The 17,520-nt window shown below is 41.1% G+C and overlaps 1 protein-coding gene across 2 annotated transcripts in view; it reads left to right on the forward strand.

Annotated features, from left to right (window-relative positions):
- PARD3B (par-3 family cell polarity regulator beta) overlaps window positions 1-17,520 on the forward strand; it is a 1,140,410-nt gene that overhangs the window by 1,060,765 nt on the left and 62,125 nt on the right. For both annotated transcript variants that reach the window (XM_070458512.1, XM_070458513.1), the window contains one exon: window positions 8,779-8,858. In XM_070458512.1, coding sequence (XP_070314613.1) covers window positions 8,779-8,858 — 80 coding nt within the window. The remainder of the gene's footprint in view (window positions 1-8,778; window positions 8,859-17,520) is intronic.

The following is a 17,520-nucleotide window of genomic DNA, read 5'->3' on the forward strand; positions in this document are numbered from 1 at the left end:
GTTTGAACGAGTGTGTACTTTTGCTTCTCTGGATAGCATATTCGTAAATACATATTTCAGGAATAATATACTTCACATCGCAAAAGGAAAATAATTGAACAGCTTATTTTGATTAGTTTCTTTTTGTTTAGATGGGATATTGTCAGTTGCCTTTCCTCCAAACTTGTAGCATTTTAACAGAATGTCTTAATATGGGAAGATTATCAAAGTCAGGATCATAACTTTTTAGATGTTTTTATTGAGTTGATTTCTTTAAAAATCTTCCAGCTAAACCTATAGCTAGGTAAAAGCAATGTAATTAAAAGAAAGCTTCTGGAAACTGCTCGAAAATATCTGTCATGATACCAACTTGAAATGAAAGGCATATTTCCTAAAATGGCATCTAAATTTTTATACTTTGCATTTTAATCTTATGATGTGTCTGGCAGCATGAAAGTCATTTTTTGGTAATGGATCTGAGTAAGACATGTTTGTAAATGAGGATGTTATGTATAGGTGAATAAGCTGTATTGCAACTTTGCACAGTCTTTCCATCACAGCAGTTTTTAAATTTCCTTGGGAAAATTGACTGATGGGACATAAATTACAACATTGGCAAAAATGTGTCCTAACCTGTAGGAACTGGAAAACATGTTAATTTTGAATTGTTTCCGCTTTTTATCATCAGACCTTTGCAGAAAATCTTGTGTGATTTATTCTTTTATTTATAATGAATTGTTAAAAAATGTTTGAAAGGGCATTAAATCTTCCTCTCTGCCATTAATCTGCAAGTGGGGGAAAAAGGGGGGTTAAATGGCCTCTTTAGTATATTGCTTTATGAAACTGCTGATTCTTGCAATGCCAGGCTAGAAATACATACTAATTTAAGGAACACAGAATGTAGGCAGCTAGCTCCTTGCTTTTGTAGAGAAAAGACTAATAGCTTTATTTTAACAAGGCTCTTAACACCCCAGCCAGCAGCAGGCATTGAGTGAATGAAATTGGGAGAACTCCCATGGACTAAAAGCATCTTAATTCAGCATTCCCTCGACTTGCCCCCTCCTCAAACCCCAAGCCCTCCTGATAGGCTGCCATAGGCTGTCATAATCCAGACAAAGAAGATCACCACGTGCAAGGCACACCAAGGTATTAGCTTTTCAACATGTTTTGAATAAGCTCTCTGAAGTTTCACTTCCTGAGCAGTAGAAAGATAGATATGTCCCAAATCCAAACCTAAGTTCTAACATTACATTGTTGTAGAAAAAAACTAGGTTTCTGTTATGGCTTAAGTCAAGATTATTTCTATCAGACATATATTTAGGTCATTACATTAAAAAAAAAAAAACGTGCATGATACCAAGTGAGATAAAGGGCTTCTTTAAAAAATTAATTGGATCAAAGCTGCTGACCTTATTTTTTTGTGATAAGAGAAATTACCTAATAAGGAGTTCTTCAAGGAGGAACAATTCTGAGTCTTGTTGAGCATAGAGCAAAATGAGAAATGAGCTTATAAATGCCTCTGCCAGTTCTCTCTCCACTCACTCCCTCTGTAAGTGGCTTGACTTCCTAAGGACCTAACTAAAACTTATAATTAGTGCCTCTTTGGCAACCCTTCTATTTCCTACTTTCAGTTCACAGCCATTTGCAAGAATCTTTGTTCCCAACACAATAATTTGTATTGCCACCGTTTCTGAGATAGTAAAAATGATCAAATCACAAGAGGAGACTAGCTAAATTATGATTTATCCATAAATCAGATATTATATTGCCATGAAAATTCACATTTGTAGAAATATATCTGCTAGCACAGAAAAATGCCAATAATAAACAGCTGGGGAAAATTCTATATACCACTAAAATATTTATATATTTATAAATGTTAACAGAGGTCATCTTTGGGTAATTTAGGGAGAAAAAAAAACCTGTTAAATCTGTTTTTTAAATAATTGAACACAAATGTATTCCTATCATCTCCCTTGACTAACAAGTGTTGCTCTGAACAGGAAATGGCTTTTCTAATCTCCATATCTTAGAGTACTTAGCACATGGCTCTCTACTTAAGAGACACTAACAAATGTTTATTTACTTGAAAGTATTTATCTCATTTTCTGAGCATGATAGCATAAGACAGTATAACCAGTGGTTGTTTATTTATTAGAATACTATAAAGATTTTCAACACCATAGAGTCTGGCTTTCTCTCCCCATCAATCCTTTGAAATCACGCTCAATAAAGCACCAATCAGCATCTCATTGCCAATTCCCACATACCCTTTTGCAGACTTTATATCAGTCACTGTTCAGTTGCAGAGAACAATATATACTCTGGCTAGTTTAAGCAGGAACAAATTTATTACACCATATTAACAGGCTTACAGAATCGTAAGGAACATTAGGAAGTAAATTCTTAGAAAAGCTTTCAGGAATGATTTCACAAGCCACAGGACAGAACCAGGCTACCCAGGGAGCTTCTGCCATTTCTTTGAGGAAGCTTTTGGCGACACGGGTTCAATCCCTGGGTCGGGAAGATCCCCTGGAAAAGCAAATGGAACCCCACTCTAGTATTCTTGCCTGGAAAATCCCGTGGACAGAGGATCCTGGAAGACAGACTACAGTTCGTGGGGTCATAAAGAGTTGGATATGACTGAGTGAGTAACACTTTGGCTCCACAAGTCACAAGGTAAAGGCCTATATCAGGAGCCACCGGAGCTAGGAATGTAGAAGTTACCACAAGCAGGGATTCACCTTTAGTGCCACCAGCTCCAAAGCTACCTTAGCAAGAGCGGGGATCAGGTAAAGCTTGTCAACACACTGTATATGCCTTAGATCTTGTCTTACTAAAGCTCTTAGCTGCTTTTGACACTGTGAACCACACTTTCATGGAACTCTTTCCATTAATTCCTAAAATAACACTCTCTCCTCATTCTCTCCTTGACCAACTACTTTTACTCAGACTCCTTCCTGGGTTCAACTTATTTTTTTCTTTGTTTCGCCTGCCCCTGAAAGTATAGTATTTCTAAGAGTGTTATTGGCATTCTCTCTTTTCGTTGCATGTCTTTTCTTTTATTCTGTCTGTAGATGCCTCCTGGGCATTCTGAGTCTTTCCTAAGGTTTCAGGTACCATCTATAGGCTGACGGTTTCTCAGTTCTGCATCTCTAGTCCAGATTTCTCCTCTATGTTGCAAATTTTTATACTCAGTTATCTCTCAGACATTTCTATCAGATGTCCCAACTCAAACTTAATATATCTAAGTGTTCCAGTGTTCCCTCCTCCCACCCCTGCCCCCTAAATCTGTACTTTCTTTAGTCCCGTCTTGGCAACAGCTAAAAAGCCCACCTAGTTGCTAAACTCAGTAAACTTAGGCACAATTCCAAACACATCCTTCCCATTAATTCTCAGTCAGTTTTTTTTTTCTTTTTTTTTTCTCAGTCAGTTTTATTGAAATTACCCTCTTAACATCTTCATGTTGCTCCCCATCTCCATCCTTTTGAATAGCCCCTTGTTTAGGCCTTTATCATCTCTGACTTAGATTGTCACTGGAACTCCATACTATGACAAAAATAATCTCTCTACCCTGTCAATATGTACTATCACTTATCAAATACCACTTCTTAGTGTCTTCACCATCAACTAATGGTAAAATCAAGTTCCTTGGCATGAGCTCCTCCAAGATCCAGTCCATGTCAGTTTCTCCAGAGTCTCGGGTGACAGACTTGAATCTCGTTTCAGATATCCCATGTCCTAGCCTTATAACCTTAGGCAACTGCCCAATTTTCTCATCTGAAAAATGGGACAACCATTGAAGATAATTGGGAGGAATGTATGGGTTAATGCAAATGAAACATTTTACCTTGTTCTTGACACTCAGGAAGGGCCAAATAAATGTTGAACTGTATAATCAAAGAAGAACTAAAAAAAAAAAAATGGAGAGACAGTCCTTGTTCTTGGATAGACTTAATATTGTCAAGTTGTCAGCTCTTCCCAGCTTGATCTATAGAGTCAATGTACCACCAATCAAAATCCCAGCAAGTTATAAACTGATTCTAAACATTATGTGGAAAGGCAAAAGACACAGAATAGCCAATACAATACTGAAGGAGAAGAACACAGTTGGATGACTGACATTACCTAACTTCAGGACTTACTATAATGCTACAACAATCAAAACAGTGTGGCGTTGGTGAAAGAACTGACAAATCAATGGAACACAATAGAGAGCCCAGAAATAGATGAATATAAATATGGTCAAGTGATCTTTGACAAAGCTTCAAAGACAATATAATAGAGCAAAAATAGTCTTTTCAACAAATGGTGCTGGGACAATTGGACATGCATGTGCAAAAAAAAATAAAGAATCTAGACAAAGACCTTACAGTCTTCACAAAAATTATCACAGACCTAAATGTAAGAGGTAAAACTGTCTTCTAAAACTCCTAGAAGATAACATTGGGAAAAAATCCAGATGATCTTAAGTTTGGTGATGATTTTTTAGATATGACACCAAAAGCATGATTCATGATGTATTAAATATATGGGAATTCTCCATACCTTCCTGTCAATTTTGATTAAAACCTAAAACTGCTCTAAAAAATAAAATTGATTTAAAAAATTGCACTAGTGGCAATAACCATAATCGTAACCATAATAATATTAATAGTACCAGTGACATTATTGCTACCATTACTAATATCCTTCTCCTTACAGTCTCTCTTCTTTTACCAAAATGTTGACATTCCCTGGAAACACAGTGCCCTTTTTATGCTTCCGTGTTGTTTCACTTTTGCTCTCTCTACCAAGAATGCCTTCTCCTGCTACTCCCACCCCCCTCTTCCTCCTCCTAAAAAACTCCTCCTCATTCATAGTCAAGTTTTAGAGGAAACTTCAACACCCGTATGAAGCTGTCTTCAACTCTCCCAGGTGGACTCTGGTATCTGTTCTCTCAGACTCCCATTGCCTCCTTCTTCAGACTGACACTCCAACAGTGATCTCATTACACCATAATTGTTTGCAGGCCTGTCTCCTTTATATTTAAAGCAATGAAGAATTCAAGCCCCTGTTCATTGCTTTGAATGTGTAGCATGGCATTAGAATAAAGAAGATGTTTAATAATTACTAATTGAATGACTATATTAAAGATGCTTCGGGATCAACAGAGAAGCACAAATACATATACAATTGGAGAAGAATGGAATAATTTTTTTAATTGAAGTCTAGTTGATTTACAATACTGTGTTAGCTTCAGGTGTATAACATAGTGATACAGTAATTTAGTTATACACATATATGTGTATACTTATTTTCTCTTTTATTCTTTTCCATTTTAGCTTATTATAAGATATTAATATAGTTCCCTGTGCTTTACAGTAAATCCTTGTTTATTCTAATCTCATACTCCCAATGTATCCCTCCTCTACTTCTCCTGTGGTCACCATAAGTTTGTTTTCTATGTCTGTGAGTCTGTTCTTTGTAAATAAGTTCATTAGTGTCATTTTTTTACATTCCACATATAAATGATATCCTATCATATTTGTCTTTTTCTATCTGACTTACTCCAGTTCAGTTCAGTTCAGTCGCTCAGTCGTGTCCAAAACTTTTCGACCCCATGAATCACAGCACGCCAGGCCTCCCTGTCCATCACCAACTCCCAGAGTTTACTCAAACTCATGTCCATTGAGTCGGTGATGCCATCCAGCCATCTCATCCTCTGTCGTCCCCTTCTCCTCCTGCCCCCAATCCCTCCCAGCATCAGGGTCTTTCCCAATGAGTCAGCTCTTCGCATGAGGTGGTCAAAGTACTGGAGTTTCAGCTTCAGCCTCAGTCCTTCCAATGAACACCCAGGACTGATCTCCTCTAGGATGGACTGGTTAGATCTCCTTGCAGTCCAAGGGACTCTCAAAGAGTCTTCTCCAACACCACAATTCAAAAGTATTAATTTTTCGGCACTCAGCTTTCTTCACAGTCCAACTCTCACACCCATACATGACCACTGGAAAAACCATAGCCTTGACTAGATGGACCTTTGTTGGCAAAGTAATGTCTCTGGCTTTTTAATATGCTGTCTAGGTTGGTCATAACTTTCCTTCCAAGGAGTAAACGCCTTTTAATTTCATGGCTGCAGTCACCATCTGCAGTGATTTTGGAGCCCAAAAAAACAAAGTCTGCCACTGTTTCCACTGTTTCCCCATCTATTTGCCATGAAGTGATGGGACTAGATGCCATGATCTTAGTTTTCTGAATGTTGAGCTTTAAGCCAATTTTTTCACTCTCCTCTTTCACTTTCATTCACTTAGTATGATAATCTCTAGGTCCTTCTATGTTTCTGCAAGTGACACTATTTCATTCATTTTATGGCCAAGTAATATTCCAGGGTGTGTGTGTGTGTATGTGTGTTTGTGTGTGTGTATACCACATCTTCTTTATCCATTCATCTGTCTATGGACAGTTAAGGTGCTTCCATGTCTTGGCTATTGTAAACAGTGCATACTGTTTACAATGTTTGCTGCAGTGAACACTGGAGTGCCTGTATCTTTTCGAATTAGAACTTCCATCTTTTCCATATATATGCCCAGGAGTGGGATCGCTGGATCATATGGTAATGCTATTTTTAGTTTTTTGAGAAACATCCATTCTGTTTTCAAGAACAATGTAATTTCTGATGTGTAAACATCCCATCCATCTTTAGAAGCCTGGCTTCTTCTACTTCTGTGAAGTTTTTCCTAACACCTTCATCTGTGCTTCTGGTAGTAACATCCTGAATAATGTTGGTTCATACATTGTCCTACAACATTCTTTAAATACTTCACTTCTGATCCTGGTTTTCCCAACAAGACTAAAAGTTTCTTAAAGATAAGCATCATCCTACATTTAATATAATCTAACATGCCAGTAGCTTACCAGACAAACCACAGCATATGGGCAGTCTCTCGAGACACCAGAATGTTAACTGCTCCCATTAGGCCACGCCAGATCAGATAAGAACTCTGAAAATATTAACTTTGAAGTTTGATGACCACTTGAAAAGGATTAGCTGTAAATGCCTAAAAGTCACACTAATACATAAGAACAGTGTTTTTCTAACAACTAGAATTAATAATCTTTGATGTAGTTCTGGTATTTACATTAATTCTTCCTCCATAAAAAATAGGTCAAAACAAACCTTAGATAGGCGTGACTGAGAACAATACTTTAATCAATCGCTTCTTTTTTAGTGCCACTTATGTATCCCCTAACTGTCTGATACCATCCTTGCCCTTAGTCTTTGGTTAAAAGGTCAGCCATTTAAATCAGGGCTTTATCCTAATGCAGAGATTTCTGTCTCTCTGTAGCTGCTCCCAAGTCTATGTGTACAGTCTTCATCCTACCTAGGTAGCTACTGGGCTGTCATCCTCTCAAATAATTCCAGCTCCTCCTGTTCCATGTATTGATAAAATATAAAGAGGTTTTACATAGGCACTCTTAAGTGCCTCCTGTAATTATTTGACACCAGAAATAGTCTTTCTTACTCTTAAATGTGAGTATATGCTTATTCTACAACATCTCCCCCCAATAAACCCTCCCTCCACACACCACCCAAGCTGGGATGGTAGTTTCCTTGAGATCTGGGACTTCTGGTAGGAAGAAAATAATTCCAGATTCAGTACTACCTAGAAAAGTTTTCTCTACGACCTTGACACTGTGACTCTGTGTCTTATGTTCACCCCTTCCATACCCATTATATGAGGGCTCCCCCAGCACAAGAGCAAGCACAGAGGTGGCCAAAAATCCACATGTGTTGACATGAACAGGTGAGGAATTGATCAGTCAACAGGTACCTTCAGATTACCTGTATGCATTTATCCTGTATGTGTTTTTAGCTGTTACGATAGATATGCAAAAACTATATGTAAAGTCTTTAGATTCATGAAGCTAACACATTTTATTGAGAACCTACTGGGGCCAAGTCACTCGTGCCCATCAGAATCTGAGACTTGTGGAAGAGACCTGAAGACAGGTGAACACAGGAAGTATAATACATTGAAAGGGACAGAACCAGTAAAGACCACCACTAGACAGAAAAGAGTTTGTCACGTCTCTGTGGTTGTTCATCATCTCTCTGACAGAGCTCAGCGAGGTTCAGATGGTCAGAGAGGGCTTCACAGAATCTGTGGAAGAACTAGGTGGTTGCTGCCAGTCCCAGGCAGTAAAGAAAGGTTTCATGAAAATGTACTTTTAAATATACATTCTTGTCCCAGCCAAGAGAAGCCTAAAGAGACATGATGATTCTATGTAATATGGTGTCCTGAATGGGATCCTGAACAAAGAAAAAAAATTAGGTAAAATCTGAATAAACTATGGACTTCAGTTATCAATACAGTATTACTATTGATTTACAAATTATAAGAAATGTACCATATGAATATGAGATGTTAGTCATAGAGAAATTGAGTTTCAGATATGTGAGAACTCCCTGTACTATCTTCTCAATTTTCCTGGAAGTCTAAAGCTGCTCTGAAAACTAAAGCCTATTTTAAAAGGAAATAAAAGCGGTCATAAAAATCTACAGAATACCCCTGGCATGGTGACAAGGAGGAGTCAGCTTGACAATTACCCTTTTTTGAAAGAAGTGACTTTGTTGTTAAATGCCATGTTTGTGGCTTGATCGTCAATTCCTATAACGATACGGAGTTCTTGCTTGCTTTTCCGTGGTTGATTTTTGGCAGGCAGCAGCAGCATTTGTGCACTGATTATAATTTTGAGATGCATTGTCAGTAACCAGGGTGCATAATGGATCTTCATCTCTAATTACTTTTCTCTCCACAGGTGTCTGGAAAGGGTCCAGATGGGAACACACACAACCTCCGCTTTGAGGGGATGGAGCGACAGTACGCCTCCTTACCCAGGTACATCACCGAGGGGTCTCCCCTCACCTTCTCACCCACACATAAAGTCTTTAGAAAAATCTCCATGAAATAGAAATCTGGCTTTGAAATGAGGAATATGTTATAATTTTGCCTTACCTCCGCCTGCCGCAACCCTCGTGCCATCCTCACAACTGTGCTAATAATTGAAACACTTGTGGGTTATTTTTTAAGGGAAGAAAATAGTATATCATTGCAATTGAACATGTCAGCAAGAATATTGGATTCCGAATGGAAATCCTAAGCCATTGCTATAAAAATGATATTGAACAGCCTGAACCCAGCTTAGAGACAATAAAATAGTAAATCCTCTGTCCTAGGAATTACCCATGAGGAAGGGCATGCCAGCCTTAACCTTGGAGCTTCCTGTGGGTGTTAAAAAGCAGGAGAGAAATGTGACCCTGGGAAGGTGTTTTTCGCTTGATTTAGAACCTGGCTGAGTTCTCTGGGCAAAAGGCAAATATTGCTGAGAGGACCTGACCTGGTGAGGGGAAGAGACCTCTGGGTGGGAACGTTCGCTTGGTGATTCTGGCCTAACAAAAGCCACTTATGCTATAACTAGACACCCTGAAAATGAGATACCATTGTCAAAGGTTTGTCCTCTTATTGGGGAGATGAAGAATAATTTTAGTCTGCAATCAGTGACACATGACAATGGAGAAGCCTTTCCAGGATGACGTAGACTTCAGCGACCATGGGAGTTAAGCGAGTTGAGTGTGAGAATGTGTGAGTTTGAAAAACAAAAACAAAGAAATGTTAATGCCAGCCAGAAAACTAAAATGTTACAGAATGTCCCCTTTTAAAAAGAGGGGTGCAGGTGGACCCTAAGCAGAGCCTTTCCATCATCAAACTGAGTTGTTAAAGTGCTAGCTCACGGCTGGGTTACCATTTTGAGTTGCGTGTTGACTATATTTCTGTGTGTGAATTGACAAGAATAACATCCTGAATATTACAACAGGCATAGCATAAGTGACCATCTGCTCTTATAAATAGTATGTTGATTTTCAAAGTAATAAAATCTCAAATCTAGCAGAGAACCGATTTTGAACACTGATTGAGCAGGATACCCAAAATACAATATTTTAAAAGCTTCTGTACAACTATATTTTGTCTCCCTGATTTCTCTTTTTATATGTTGTCTCATAGTTATTTTTCTCATCCTCGATTTCTTTCCTCTTCTGATTTTTCCTCCTGGCCTAGTATTTTGTTTTCATTTTAAGAAATAGAAGTCGTCTCCAAAACTCATTTTAAATATAAAATTTCTGGCTTTCAATATTGAAGTGTGTGGAAATTGTGGTTAAGGCAGATGGAAAGTACTGTTCTTAGAAGAGGAAGAAAAAGGAAAACTGGAAACAGTTTAATGTCTTTCCTGGCCAACTTGTACTCAGACTGCGGAAATGGATTTTTTTTGGGTACAAATCAAAAGCATAGACATAGCATTTATAAGTACAGAAATTCTGTAAATTTCACTCATTCGTTCCTTCCTCAAGTATCTATGGATCATCTACTGTGTATAAGGCCCTGAGAATCTGGAGACTGGCCCCACTGTCTAGGACAGGAGATAGCAGGTCCACTTTTTGTGAGAGTGCAACCAATGCTTAGACGAGTAATAATGAACATAAAGTTCTCTGAATTTCCAACTCCTTTTTATGTTTACTAATAAGCCCTGAAATGCACAATCATGGCTGACTCTAAACACGTCTGTTTTAGGATTAAATACTGTGGAAGGAGTTTTTTGACAGAGGCAATACGTTGATGCTGTTTGTGAATCTGAGGACTGCCATCACAATATATGCATTGACAAAATCCTGCCAGCATTAAGAATATAACTGTAGGCCAAAGCAAAACATCTTAGACTGAAAACAGTTTTGACAAACAGTCCACTCACACACGTAACACAGTGGCAAAAGTGATGGGCTACGGGTGCCGACGTACCTTTTTAGATTCCTGGTAAGAAAGAGGCATGATGGAGAATAAATAAGGCTCAGACAAGTGCGTAAGCTGTCCCTGGCACTGATTTTTTTTAATGCAGGGGCTCAAACTTGAGTTTGCATATCAACATCTAAGGGGGAGATGCAGAGAATCCCACCCACATGCTCTAATCCATCGAGGGGGGGTCCATATTTACCCAACAAGATGCAAATGCCTAAACAGGAGACAGACTACTGGCTTCTGTGTGCCAGAGACATTTACCCCAACCTGCCCCTAGAGATTTTACTGTCCATTTAATTGAATCACACCAGCTCCACTGCTCCTTTGTCAGGGGAGTGAGGGGACCACATCTCTGCAGGCACCGGATCCCCTCTTAGTCACAGAGGTGGGGAGCTTTAAAATATTTATGGAGCTAAATTTTTATTAAAAATAGGAATAATTCTACTTATAGGAAGTCAGCAGCCAACCTTATTGGGGACTTAACATGCTGCTGACTGATTTGGCTCCTCTGCTGTTTGTGGAGAGCATCACAGGAGTTTTAAGATAAACTTAATAGTGTTGATTTATATGCCAGATTTGGAGCCATCAACACAGAGAGAAAATGCCCCCCAGTGCATGGAGTTGGTGAGGAGCCCTAGTCAAGGGGCACCCTGCTATGTTTCATGGAACTCTGTCATTTTAAAGGAGGCCAGTACAGCCTGCTGCCAGGCTCAATGACACTTGACAAAATAACACCAGAGCCCTAGCCTGCTCAGGAAAAAAGACAATTCCCAGCACTTGGTAGTTATGGGGTTGCCTAAGGCTAAGGGCTAAGCGATGTTAAGTGTTATTGTTAAGCAATGTTAAATCTTTTACCTCTGAAGAAAAATGACTTTATTTCTTTTCTCCTGAGGGTGCTGTTTTGGAAAGCAGAGCGTGGTTGTAATACAACCTCGTTAGAGAGCACCAGGCTTTTCCCAAGGCCGATGTTTTACCCAGGCCGTCCGGCCCCCGCTTTTCTTTGGTAGTAAACAGAGGGAAATCAGCCTCCCCCTATTCTTGCCTGACACAAATTATTACTCACCCTGGGTGAGCAGGGAAGTGGCTGTTTCCTGGGCTGCTATAATGTGTGAACAACAACGTATGTATTTTTGCAAACAGCTTCTTTTTCACTTCAGCCTCTCAGCCTCTTTCAATTCTCCCAGGCCCCATTCTGATTTTACAGACCTCCTCCTGGTCCGGCCGTTCAGCAGTAAACTCTCTCCGCTCCCATCTCCAGCCTCCGTCATTCCCACCTGGCCCATCCCTGACCCCCACGGGACCCCATTATCCCTTCTCTGCAGATGGCTCCGTGCATCAGCACATGATGTTGCTCTTCCGGTCTTGTAATCAAGTGTTGAGTCCTGAGGAAGGAGCAAAAAGGCTTTCCATCTCTTCTGTGGTCCTGCCTGCAAGGGCGATGAAAGGCTGCTGGAGAAACTCAGCAAAGCGTTCATTGGTTCCACTACAAAATTCACATTATCCAGCCCCAGCTGGGCCCCTGCCGCTGTCCAGAATTCCTTTTAGTCGTGCTGTCAACTCCCTTGACTGTCCCACAGTGGCCGTTCCAACCCTTTTCTGCTCCCGTTAAGTTCTGCAAAGATGACTAAGCCCCCCAGGCCCAGTCTCTAGAGATGATCTCACTTCCTTTTCTTTACGACCTTGAGACATTCAACCTTAGTTCCTCAGCTTCAGCTCCCTGCAATTCAGACTCGCTCTGTCTTCACCAGCACACGCTTCCCAAGGGGAGATGTGAAGGCATGGACTTGGAGTCAGGCCATAGTTATAGCCCCATCCATCACTTCTCACCTATGGGATCCTGGGCAAGGGTCCAACTGGTTCAGGCTCAGTTTTTTAATCTGCAAATTGGGGGCGATATTAGGGACTCTGTATAATGCTTGTATGAGCATTAAATTCAGTGATTCGAGCAAAACTCTTAGTGAAGAAGCTAGCTGACATATTTTAAGGATTTTTTTTTTTTAATATTGTTAGTTCTTTTTAATTTTCTCTCTGGGAATGACGTGTTCCCTTTTTTAATGAGTCAGACCTGCATAGCAGAGCTCATTCTCACTAGCTTTTCAGGGACCCTACATCATCAACTACCCCTCTCTCGGCTCTATCATTAAGCCCTTGGCAGTGGCTTTCCTCCCTCTGCTTAGGACGGTGAATGCAGAGTCTCAGCTGCGCAGTTCGCTGGGAGCTCCTCAGAGTGCGAAAAAGGAGAACCACTGGCTCAGGAAGATATGCGGGGGCATAACTGAGGCCGAAGGATCAGCCAGCTCTTAGAGAAAGACCCGAAGTCCAGATGCTCATGAAGAGGACATTACAAACTAAGGTGGCCTGCTGGGAGATAGCCGTTCTTATAGACAGGGAGCCCACATCAGGGGCGTGGGAGCTAACTCAGGTCTAGGTAAGAGGCCACGGCCCCTGGCCAACAAGGCTTAGATTCAGACCCAGTGTCTCCTGAGTGGTGGAGCCCCACCACTGTGAATTAGCCAGCAAGGCTGGACACGATGCTCTTGTCTCAGGACTGGTAAGGGAGGGGCCCGCTACTGACCGGTGGGGGAACGTCGTGGGATATGACAGAGATACTCCTGTCAGCTCAGACCTGACACGCTGACCAAGCCTCCAACTGTCAGGACTCATAGCTGAGCCAGGCTCAGGTGGCAGACCGACGCCATGAACTTGATTTTATTCCATCAGAGAAAACAGAAATCTTCCCTCTACCCTCCTTCCTCCTCAAATTCTCATTTTCCTGCTTTTTGGGGAAAAAAATTGGCTCTCTTTCCACACCAGCCTCTGAACTCTCACCTCTTGCCCCAGCCTTCTGACCATGCCACGGATTCACCCAGCTGACTCTGCCTCCAGTTCTTTTTTTGTTTTAATATTGGAGTGTAGTTGATTTACAATATCGTAGTTTCAGGGGTAGAGCAAAGTAATTCAGTTATACATAGATTTATTCTTTCTAGCCCTGTTTTCTATATAGATTCTCTCTGAACTGCCGTCTCCATTCTCTTTTTTTAAACTTTAATTTTTAAATTTTATTTACTTATTATTTTGGCCACACGGGGCCTTTGTCACTGTGTACAGGCTTTCTCTAGTTGCAGGGAGCAGTAGCTACTCTTTAGTTGCGGCGCACAGGCTTCTCTCGTTCCGGAGCGTGGCTCAAGAATCTGCAGGCTCAGCTGTCGTGGCCCACGGGCTTAGTTAGCCCACGGCATGGGGAATCTTCCTGGATCAGGGGTCAAACCCATGTCCCCTGCATTGGCAGGTAGATTCTTTACCGCTGGACCTCTAGGGAAGTCCCTCCACCATTCTTACAGGTTCAGTTCTCATCACTATGATGATGAATCCACAAAAAGCCTGGCTAATCTTCATATCTTACTGCCTGCTGAAGTACCCGTCTTTCTCTCTCCAAGATACCTCAAAGTGCATGCGTGTGTGCTCCGTCGCTTTAGTCGTGTCTGACTCTTTGCAGCCCTGTGGACTGCAGCCAGCCAGGCTCTTGCATCCATGGGATTCTCCAGACAAGAATACTGGAGAGAGTTGCCATGCCCTCCTCCAGGGGATCTTCCCAACCCAGGGATCGAACCAGCATCTCTTGCATTGCAGGCAGATTCTTTGCTGCTGGGAAGCCCCTAATACCTCAGAGCCCCATGCCAAAACCCAAGCCCTCTGCCATCTTTCTTTAGCTCTTCCTCCTTTTAACTTCCATAACATTGGTTTACCACATTACCAGTGCCCTGAAAACTAGACTAGATTTTGATTCTTTGTTGACCCTTTCCACCACTATTAGATTATAAATTCCTTGGAACAAAGGATATTGTTCTATACCCATTATTTTTGCACCTATCAACAGGACCTAACATAGGACCATATATACAGTGGGTTTTAATTAACTAGTACACAAATGAGATTTTGTTTTTATAGATTTTATATAACTAAGTTGTAGGAAAGAATTCCCCCCAAGATTTTTTACCATTTATTTCAGAGCACTATTTTCCAGTAAAAGTATTGATTTTTCTATGAGAATGTCCCTTTTCCCTAGAGTCAGTAGAAGTCCAGAAGTCCAAGTAGTTACCCACTGCTGAGCACTTACTATGTACCAGGCCCTGTTCTAAATGCTTTGTATCCACTGACTGATTTAATATGCACAGCAATCCTGTGACTCAATAGCACCCCTATTATTATCTTCGTTTAATAAGCAAGGACACAAGCAGAGAAAGATTCAGTGAAATTGCCCAGGTTCAACAGCTGGAAGCAGCAGAGCTGAGATTTGAACCTGAGCAGTCTTGACTGTGAGTTTGTACATTTAACATCTAGGTGGCTTAGATCATTCAGCTCAGAGTCAGACCCAAACTCTGTGATTATTATCCTGTGTTATTTACTCACCTGCTTGTCATTCTCACTAAAGTGTAAGAGCCTTCGAGGACAGGGACCATGTCTTATTCATCTTTGCATATGACACGGAACATTGCTAATAGAACAGGTTAGGTAATGCCTTTCAACCGTCTCTGCAATGCTGTCATAAAATCAATTCTTTTCCCGTTCCCTGGGGTCCTTCCTCTGAAATATGAACAGTTTAATGCGTAATTGCTAGATGAACATTAAGCAATAGACTTTGCCCACCAAGAGGGGAATCCTGTTTTGTTAGAACACTCCCGAGAGTTGAAAAAGCAGTGTCTGCAAATTGGTACTTTGGTTCTTTAAGATTAAGAATAATATCTACCCAGAAGAAAAGAGATGATGATAAATTTTCTGATGCAAAGCTTCATGAGCGATCCCGAGGAGAGAGTCTCCCTTTCCGGGACTGATGTGGGACAAAGACATGCTCAGGCCGGATCTGGCTTCAGTCCCGACGGTGCTCTCACCCGTATTACAAGAGTTACTTAAGGGGGAGAAAAGTTCTCTCTGAACAGTTTAAGCAGCTTGAGTTTAGTGTGAGAAGTTACATGCTAGACCTGATTTGAGGTAGAAAGAGCAACTCTAGAAGGAGCAAACACCTTATGCGTGCTTCCTTGGAACCTAAAATAAACCCGCCTTCTAGGTCGGTGCTGGGTAGGATTGTGTCCAGACTAGAGGAACACAGCAGACTTACACTTTAACGTATCAGTTGGCTTGCTTGGTGGGTTTCAGCTTTCTCACCTGCATCCGCCTTTGCCCAGCCCCAGGAAGACGCCAATCACAAACCTACGGCCGACTTTGAAGCCTGCAACATGCACAGCGCCCACTAGCTTATCATATCCGCAGAGACGTTTGCTCACTGCTTAAAGACACTCTGACCTCACTCGTTCTCATCTGCAGTTAGCCTCCGCTCTGTTCACAGCTATTGAATCTTCCTTTGCCAGCCTTGCCTCACTTTCTAGCCCTTGCTAAGCAGATGGCAGAGACCCTTGAGTTCTGCAAAGACCTCCACCAGTACCACAGTCCTGGTCTTTGCTGAAGCTGGTGGTGATTAAATGAGTTCAATGAAAACCTGAGCCTAAAACAGCACATTAGGTATGTATGTGTGGGAGCCTGTGTCCAGGGCAGGTGGAGATTTGGCCACCTGAATCTGCATAAGCTGACAAAGTCTCCACACTGCCTAACTAAGTACTTCTCTCTGTCACAAGGCCAGTTTGTTAAATAGGCCATCCTATTTAAGGACGCTTCATGAGAATATATGTCCTGCTCACCACAGCCCTGGCAGTCAGTCAAATGTTCACCTGGGGTTTGAGGCCATTTCAGCCACAAATACTTCCTCTTCACAGGTCTCTAGACAGAGCCCTTTGCTCTTCATCTAGATCCAAGGAATCATGGCCAGTCTCCCTGTCACCTTTCTGGTGACACAACTTTACCTGAATAGCCCTTTCTTGCAGTGAAAAGCTACCTCTCCGCACCCCAGGCTGAGACTATGTCTCTGACTTTGCAGGAATGCTAACACGGGCTGAGAAACTTGTCTCCAGTGCGTTTGCTACATCTGCATGTGACAGAGTTTAATGCTTTTGAAAATCAATGAAGCTCTTTTACCCCACCAGATTCAACTTTCTCAATCTTCTCTCCTCAGTCCCTGAAAATCTCATCTCTACTTCCCCTGCCCCATAGAGTCAGCTGCTTATTTGACTGGCCCCTCTGACACCAGCTCACTCTTAATGCAGGGGACAAAATGATGAATTAGCAGCAATTTAGTTCTTTGTGAGATTAAGATGTCTCCATTGTCAACTTAAACTTCCTGAAAAATGCAAAAAGCCCTAGTGTGTAATACCATCTTAAAGATGCCAAGCCTCTGAGATCAGGGGGTTAATGCTGCTGCCATATCATTTTTATGTCACTTAGTTCCTCAAATAAAAGTCCATTTTAATCAAACTTTTTATCATTTCCTCATAGCCAATATATCCTTGATGCCAGTTGGGATATTTGATATTAATTATTCAGTCGAAGGCCTCCATTACGAATTTAGTTAGAATATTAGTGATTTAAAACACGTTAGGACCCATTACAGTACTGATATCCCCAGAGTCGTTTTAAATGAATCTCTTTTATTGAAGTAGAGTTGATTTACTATGTTGTGTTAATTCCTGCGGTACAGCAAAGTGACTCACTTATATACACATATACATCCATTTCTTGGACTCTTTTCCATTGTGGTTTATCCCAGGATACTGAATATATTTCCCTGTGCTAACAGTAGGATCTTGTTGTTTATCATTCTGTA

This window comes from Odocoileus virginianus, chromosome 30, assembly GCF_023699985.2.
Source record: "Odocoileus virginianus isolate 20LAN1187 ecotype Illinois chromosome 30, Ovbor_1.2, whole genome shotgun sequence".
NCBI lineage: Eukaryota > Metazoa > Chordata > Mammalia > Artiodactyla > Cervidae > Odocoileus > Odocoileus virginianus.